The sequence below is a fragment of the Colius striatus genome, chromosome 26, assembly GCF_028858725.1.
Source record: "Colius striatus isolate bColStr4 chromosome 26, bColStr4.1.hap1, whole genome shotgun sequence".
Classification (NCBI taxonomy): domain Eukaryota; kingdom Metazoa; phylum Chordata; class Aves; order Coliiformes; family Coliidae; genus Colius; species Colius striatus.
In genome coordinates this window covers 1,439,985-1,448,070 of record NC_084784.1, presented here as the reverse complement: position 1 = coordinate 1,448,070, position 8,086 = coordinate 1,439,985, and the positions used below count along the sequence as shown (strand labels likewise).

General features: G+C 54.0%; 1 protein-coding gene across 1 annotated transcript; it reads right to left on the bottom strand.

The window, feature by feature from the left end:
• Window positions 1-329: 329 nt before the first annotated feature.
• On the bottom strand, window positions 330-5,410 carry AQP2 (aquaporin 2). The gene is made up of 4 exons (XM_062015542.1): window positions 5,045-5,410; window positions 2,191-2,355; window positions 1,333-1,413; window positions 330-545 (listed from the first exon to the last, which is right to left on the bottom strand). The coding sequence occupies exons 1-4, from the start codon at window positions 5,408-5,410 to the stop codon at window positions 330-332; spliced, it is 828 nt and encodes a 275-aa protein (XP_061871526.1).
• Between the last annotated feature and the right edge of the window lie 2,676 nt (window positions 5,411-8,086).

Sequence of the window (8,086 nt, the reverse complement as noted above, 5' to 3'; positions counted from 1 at the left end):
CAACAAACTACTGAGCGCTGCCTCCTGCAAGGGGGATGTGGAAGGGTAGGATCCCCTGGCCTGGGGTAGGAGCCCAGTGTCCTTGTTCCTGTTGCTACACAGGTGCTCTTGATTTAAATGGTGTTTTCCCCCAGCATCAGGAAACCTTTGGCCATGGGGAGAGACGGGCAGCAGAAGGTGAGTTGGGCCATCACGGTGCGTCTGCCCAGGAGATCAGTCAGCTTTGAGGAGAGAGGGGAGAGGTGAAAAGCTCATCTGAACAGGCACCATCTCTAAAAGGGATGCCAGAGCTTTGCCCAGCTCCTCTCTTGGCCCAGGGGGAGGTTTGGCTACACCTTCTCAGACATTCCCCTCGGCAGGGTCTGTGGGGAGTGAAGCTCCACCGACTGCCGCCGCCGCGCCTCGCGCTCAGCCCAGTCCTCCTCGGGCTCGCAGCCTTTGAAGATGGCGAGTCTCTCCGAGAAGCTTTTGGCTTGTGGGAAGAGGATGTAATTGTAGATGATGGAGGCTGCTGCTGCCCCAACCAAGGGGCCCACCCAGAAGACCTGGGGGAAAGGGAAAGAGAAGGATCAGGTGAGCTAAAACCAGCCTGAGTTTGGAGGATGGAGGGGAACCAAGGTCTCCTAAAGGCACTGCAGGGGGATCACGTTTCTTCCCACCCTCTGTGCATCAGGACCAAAATGCCATCTCTGCTTTGGCCATCACTGTTGACCTGAACTCCCATCCATTGCTGTTGTGCCTGAATATATCTAACCATTCTCTTTCCTCCTCTGTTGAGGGCTGCCTGATCTTCATTAATGACTGGCCCATCATGAGCACGCTCCATGACTCTGGTTCCTCTGGAGGAACATTTTTCCACCCTTCTACACATTGCTATAGAGAAGAGGAGGCTGCCAGCTTGGGCTTGAACACCTCTGAGCACATCAACCTGCACCACCCCAGCTCTGGCTCTGCAGGTGCTCTGTGCAGATGGAAATGCCTACGAGTGTTCACAAGGGAGATGGTGGGAGACGTGTGCCTAGAGCCAACAGGAACCAGGAGACATCCCCAAGGACTGGCAAGAGCTGCTTCACTCTCCATTGGTTTTGCTTCTTTTGCTAATTCTCAAGTCAACAAATCACACACCCTTTTCCTGTTGCAATGCTCCCTGCTCAGAAGAGCCACTGAAGCACTGAGCCCCACCTCTCTTTGCTAATCTCCACATCTCTCCTCCAGCTGGGAGCTGGTGTGGAAATGCCAGGAGTTTGACTGGCTCTGTGGGTTTCGAGGAATATTGGGAACTTGTAGGGAGGCTCATCCCACCAAAACAGCAGGTAAGCCCTGACTTCTTACCCAGTGATCACTGAAGTCTCCGACGATCACAGCAGGGGCAAAAGACCTGGCTGGGTTCATGGAGCAGCCAGTGTAACGGATCTGCCAGGAAACACCACACTTGTGGTTAGCATTAAGCCTTTTCAGCACATTTTCAAAAGCCCTGGTGTGTTATTAACATGATTCATTCCCTGAGCTGATGTTCACCCTCCAACATGCCTGCTCCAGGAGAAGGACTGCTAGCAGCTTCCACCACCTATGTCAACATGGATGAGTTGTCCGTGTTGGAGCATCTTCTGTGTGAGCCTGTGTGTCCTGAGCATGGCTCAGCTCAGCTGAAGGTGGAATGACATGCCCTGAAGCATGTGGGGGACAAGCTTCTGCTGGGCCTAGTCCTGGAGCAGATTGCTAGTCCTTACCATTGAGGATGGGAGAAGAACAGTCCCACAGACACATGGGCTGGTGGAGCTGTGGTGTGATTGTTGCTGTTTAAAGCATGAACTGAGAGGTTGGGAGTGGTGGGAGCTGCTTTGGTCTATCACCCAGGTGGGATTTCCCTGGGTGTCCATCCCAAATGCTTCCAATCTTATCATGATCCTGAGTGCCTCAGTTGCTAACACATCCCCTCCAGGACAGAAGACCCCACTGATGCCTGGAGCTCCCTCAAGGAGCAGCAGAGCCCAGAAGGTTGCTTTTTCATGCTCCATAAAGGCTGAGCTCACTCTGTTATGGCTTTGGTGGGCTTCATCTCCTCTATCCACCAAAGCTCCTGGACATCACCTGAGTTACAGATCCCCAGAGCATGCAGCCACACAGGTTTGGGACATAAACACAAAGACAACCTAAAATGCTTTTGAGTTTTCCCCCCTTTCAACCCACCCCAAGGAGGTGCCCCACAGCAACAGAAAGGCCGATGGAGAGGGCAGGGGAGCCCAGGTTGTCCTCCCGGCGCTCATCAGTGGAAGCAAAGATGCACAGGACCAGCTGGAAGGTGAGGAAGAGCTCGACAGTCACTGCCTGCCCCGGCGTCGTCTCGTTGTGCAGCTGGAAGGGGAGGAAGAAACGTGTGTTTCAGAGACAGGAAGGTTTGGTGACTGGCTTGGAGATGTGGAGGGGGAAACTCAAATCAGGGGACCCCAACCAGAGGCAGGAAAACAGGTGAGATTTTTGTCAGCAATATGAGGAGGAGGAAAAGTGGGTCAATGGGTAACACTTGGTTGACCTGTCAGGAAGCATTTTGGGGGCATTTGGGGATTGTTTCTCACTCTTCTTTTTTCCCCTGGGATATTTCCCCCCCTCCTTGTTCTTTTCCTCACACTTAAAGAGCAAAAAGCCTTTTGGCAAAGTTGATACATTGCAGTTGGAAATGGCAAAAAGAAACGTTCTGGTGTTAAAAAATAATCAAATCAAATCCCTTCCCACACTTTTCTGACCGAAGGAACTCGTCCAGATTTGATCTGAAGCTGTGCCTGGTTGCACTCCCTTCTCCTCCAGCTCTGCCTCCTGATGCTTTATTACTCCTTGGTATAGTTTTACATCCAGGGCTGGGTGGCTCTGGCAGTGCTGCCAGGCTGATCTGCAGCTGCCAGCCCTGTTTGCACATGCTCTCCCTTTGCTGTTGCTCCCTCCAGCCCGTCCTGGCACAGCTCTGCCCTTTTTTACCCAGTGTCAATCCTGCTGCAGATACTCTGCAGCCTCCTAAATGCTGATCCTGAGAGTGCTTTGCTCACTGATGCCATGAAGGCAGCAATTTCCCTCCTGGAAGGGATCCAGACTCAGATCTTGCTCACTCTCCTCTCCAATATTCCCTTTTTTACAACTTCTTTTACTTTCAGGGTAATTTGTGCAGGCAGCTACAGGATGAACAGGCCCACAGGGAAAGAAAGAAAAAGGAGAGAAAATCCCTATTCCCCTTTTAGGTGGTTTAAGCTCTAAAACAACACAGCTGGGCATTTTGAAAGTCTCTTAAAACTCCTACTTGCTTTGTTGGGTTTGTTAAACCTCAGCTATTATCAGCCTAAATAGTCTTGCTCAAAGTAATCCTCAGCCTCGCTTTCCAACCCTCTTAATCTCCTTGGCAGTGAAGATGTGTCCTGGCAGTGCCTCTCTTCTGCAAGAAAGGGGATTTCTGTGTGCCACTTCCTAAAACACACCCCCTGCCTCCTCCCTCCCTGCTTGGCACAAGAGTTTGGGCAATGCTGGTCCTGGCATGGGTGTCTCTACAGGAGAAAACAAGATGCTGAGGGATGGAACATGTGTGTGAGGAGGAAAGGCTGCAGCCCTGGGGCTGTTGAGCCTGGGGAACAGAAGCCTGAGCTCAGGGGCAACTCAGCAACACTTTTAAGTATCTCCCCAGCTCCAGAGGGACAGGGAACTGCTGCAGAGGCCAGGGCAGGGACACCGAGATGATCAGGGCACTGGAGCATCTTCCTTATGAGGAAAGGCTGCAGGACCTGGGGCTGTTCAGCCTGGGGAACAGAAGCCTGAGCTCAGGGACCCTTCTCAATGCTGCTGAGTCCCTAAAGGAGGATGGATGGGGCCAGGCTTTGTGCTGGGGTGGCCAGTGGCAGGACAAGGGGTGATGGGCACAGGCTGGGACACAGCAAGTGCCCCTGGCCCAGGAGGAGCAAGTCCTTTGGTGCTGAGCTGAGGTAGCCCTGGCCCAGGCTGCCCAGGGAGGGTGTGGAGGCTCCTTCTCAGGAGGTTCCCAACCCCCCCTGGACACGTTCCTGTGCCCCCTGAGCCAGGGGAAGCTGCTGGAGCAGGGGCTGGGGCTGGGGCAGCTCTGCAGGGCCCTTCCCATCCCCAGCATTTGGGGATTCTGTAAGGAGGGATGGCTTGTGGGAAGGCACTGAGTGCAGTGCTGAGGGCTGAGCTGGTCTCCTGTTAACGGGTCATTTTTGTTGATGATCAGGGGCCCGGAACATGTGTGTGAGGAGGAAAGGCTGCAGGACCTGGGGAAGAGAAGCCTGAGCTCAGGGGGACCTCAGCAACACTTTTAAATACCTAAAGGGTAGATGTCAGGAGGATGGGGCAGCATTTTTTTTCTATTGTCTCCAGTGACAAGACAAGGGGTAATGGAAAGATGCTTGAATACAAAAAGTTCCACTTGAACAGGAGGAGAGGTGGTGCTGAGCATCTTTGGTGCTGAGCTGAGGGAGCCCTGGCCCAGGCTGTCCAGGGAGGGTGTGGAGGCTCCTTCTCAGGAGGTTCCCAACCCCCCCTGGACACGTTCCTGTGCCCCTGAGCCAGGGGAAGCTGCTGGAGCAGGGGGTTGGGCTGGAGGAGCTCTTAAAGTCCCTCCCAACCCCCACTATTCCACGAATCTGTGGTTTCCAAACCCCTGGAGTCCATGTGGAAGGGCTTTTGGCACAGCAGGCTGATGGTGCTGGGCTGCAGCTGACGGTGTCTTCCTACCCAACACTAAATAAAACGGGTCTTTGCTGTTGAGAAACCCCTTTGTATCCCTCAGCCTTTGCTTCCCCTCCTTTATTTGAAGGGCTACATGGAGTGCTGGAGCCCTGGCCCAGGCTGCCCAGGGAGGGTGTGGAGGCTCCTTCTCAGGAGGTTCCCAACCCCCCCTGGACACGTTCCTGTGCCCCTGAGCCAGGGGAAGCTGCTGGAGCAGGGGGTTGGGCTGGAGGAGCTCTAAAAGTCCCTTCCCACCCCCACTATTCCATGATTCTATGGTTTCCAAACCCCATGCCCACTCATCCACAGGCTGAGGTCTTACCTTGTTGATGGCCAGGCCTTGCCGGGAGTCTGCTGGGGTGATCTGGTGTAAAATGGCAGCCCCCACCACAGCCCCCAGGAGCTGGGCCACCACGTAGAACACTGCCCTGAGGAAGGAGACCTGAGAGCCGATGAGACAAGCCACGGTCACGGCCGGGTTGATGTGGGCTCCGCTGACATGCCCCAGGGCCTGCACCAAAGTGCCGATGGCCAGGCCGAAAGCCAGAGCGATTTGAAGGACGCTGGGCGAGGAGGCTGAGGGCCAGTTCAAAGCAGAGCCCAGGCCAAAGAGGATGAAGACCAAAGTGGCCAGAAATTCGGCGAAGACGGCTCGGGTGAAGGCTACAGATCGCAGCTCCCACATCATGGAGAGGCGGCTGCTGGAGGCTGCCAGGCCTGGCCCTGCCCGTGGTGTCCTCAGGCGATTGCCACCGCGCCTGCCGTGGCCGTGGAGGATGGCAAGGGGACAACACACACATATATATAGATGTGTGGTGGGGGGTGAGGGATGACTGGCTGAGATGGGGTTGGAGTCCTGGGAAACTTGATGCTTTTGTGTTCCAGTTGAGGGAACATCAGACCAGGCCCTTTCTGGGGAATGCGGCACTCGCCACGCTCGGGAGGCCGTAAATCAGCCTCCAGCGATGCCGTGAAAGGCTGATCCCTTTCTTCAGTGCTTCCTTACTAAGGGAGGCCATTTCAGCACAGGGCACAGAGGTGCTGGAGTGGAGCATCTGCCTGGTGCTGAAAGGCTGAGGGAGCTGGGGCTCTGCAGCTTGGAGAAGAGGAGCCTGAGGGCTGAGCTCAGTCATGTTCACAAGTGTCAGGAGGCTGGAGCCAGGCTGTGCTCAGGGATGGCCAATGATGGGACAAGGGGCAACGGGCACAAGCTGCAACATCAGAGGTTCCAGAGACACACAAGGCAGAATTAGTTCCCTGCTGAGGTGAGGGAGCACTGGCAGGGGCTGCCCAGATGGGCTGTGGAGGCTCCTGCTCTGGAGACATCCCAACCCCAGCTGGATGAGTCCCTGTGTGCCCTGTTCTAGGTGCTGCTGCTCTGGCAGGGGGCTGCACTGGATGAGCTTCCCAGGTCCCTTCCAGCCCTTGAGATCCCATGATTCATGTGAAGAACCCCTGTGCCTCTTTTGAGGATTAAAACCAAGGAATAAAAAGACATTTCTGAAGAGCTGAGTTGGCCAAAATCCCTGTAATTAGAGCACAGATGGCACTCCAGCTGTGTGTGTCACTTTTTGACACTAGAGTTTCTTTCCTGACAGTCATTTTTTGGGGCTGGTTCCCATTTTTCTCGTGGGAAATCTGTGCCTGGGCTATAAAACTCTGGTACTCTGAGGAATTGAGTTGTATAAAGTCACCTGGAGTTTTGTGCCTCTGAGAGACTCTTTTGCATCCAGTTTTGCCTGGTTGTTTAATCACAGCCCACATCCTGCTTTTCAACACAACCCAACATCAGCCCCAACATCAGAACCCCTCCCTGTGCTTTGCCTCCTCTCCATGCTGCAGGTGGTAGAACTTGCTGAGGAGAGGAGCAACAAGCACCTCTAGGGATAGATCCCTTCACAGAATCACAGGATCTCAAGGGCTGGAAGGGAGCTGGGAAGCTCATCCAGTGCAACCCCCTGCCAGAGCAGCAGCACCCAGAGCAGGGCACACAGGGACTCATCCAGCTGGGGTTGGGATGTCTCCAGAGCAGGAGCCTCCACAGCCCATCTGGGCAGCCCCTGCCAGTGCTCCCTCACCTCAGCAGGGAACTAATTCTGCCTTGTGTGTCTCTGGAACCTCTGATGTTGCAGCTTGTGCCTGTTGCCCCTTGTCCCATCATTGGCCATCCCTGAGCACAGCCTGGCTCCAGCCTCCTGACACTTGTGAACATGACTGAGCTCAGCCCTCAGGCTCCTCTTCTCCAAGCTGCAGAGCCCCAGCTCCCTCAGCCTTTCAGTACCAGGCAGATGCTCCACTGCAGCATCTCTGTGCCCTGTGCTGAGCTCTCTCCAGCAGCTCCCTGTCCTTCTGGGACTGAGGAGTCCAGAACTAGACACAATATTCCAGATCAAACCATCCACTAATTGCCCAGCGAGTCTATTTTCCTTTTCCTCCCCGTGCTTAGAGCACATTTGCCCACTCCTGGTTGATGTCTGTAAAGCCTTTGTCTCCCTATACCATTAGGGTCAGTTGGTTTGCTGGAAAGATAGCCCTTGTTTCCATTTTTCCCCTCATTAGCAGGCTCTGTAGTTATTTTAAAGCACTGCCAGCTCAGAGGAGCCCTTCCCCTGGGTAGAGCTGGAGTTGAAAGGATCACTTGATTTCAGAGGGTAGAAGAGCACCAGAACTACGGAGTCTGGGCTCTGGGGTCTGACAAAGGCTGTTGCTGTACATCAGACCCAATATTTTTCCCCTCTAGAGGAACCAGATGTGTGCCACCAAACTGATGGGAAAGGTTGATGCAAAAACATTCCATATTGCTCAAGTTATACCACAGAATATCCCATGGTGGAAGGGCTCACATCAATGTGTGAAGGCCTGTTGTTTTCTCCACAGAAGGTGGGTAACAATGCTGTCAGTTGAACTAGATGGTTGCTCTGGGTCCCTTGACACTGAGCTGTTCTGTTTCTGTTCTGTTCTTACCCTCTCTTTTAAAAAGATGCTTTTAACAAGGGAGAGATTGTGGGAGGAACAAGCTCAATGGGTGAGCCTGAAGGAGGTGGGGTTGTGGTCCTAGGACACATTTTCCTCTGAAAATCCTTGTCTTGGACTTCCCCCAGGGCTTCGGCCCATCAGGGCACCACTGGAGCCTCTGGTTTTCCAGGGATGAAGCCAACCCCATACCACAGGCTATGAGGCTAAATACATTTGGGGTGTTGATGAGCCATGGAACCATGGTCACATCTAGTCTGTAGGCTCTTGGTCCTGTCTGCCTGGTATGGATTTGTGAGCTGAGCACTACCCAAGAGCTGGTTATGACAGGGGCTGGTTGGAGATGCAGGCTGTTATTAGAGCAGGGAATGACAGGGAGCAAATACAGGCA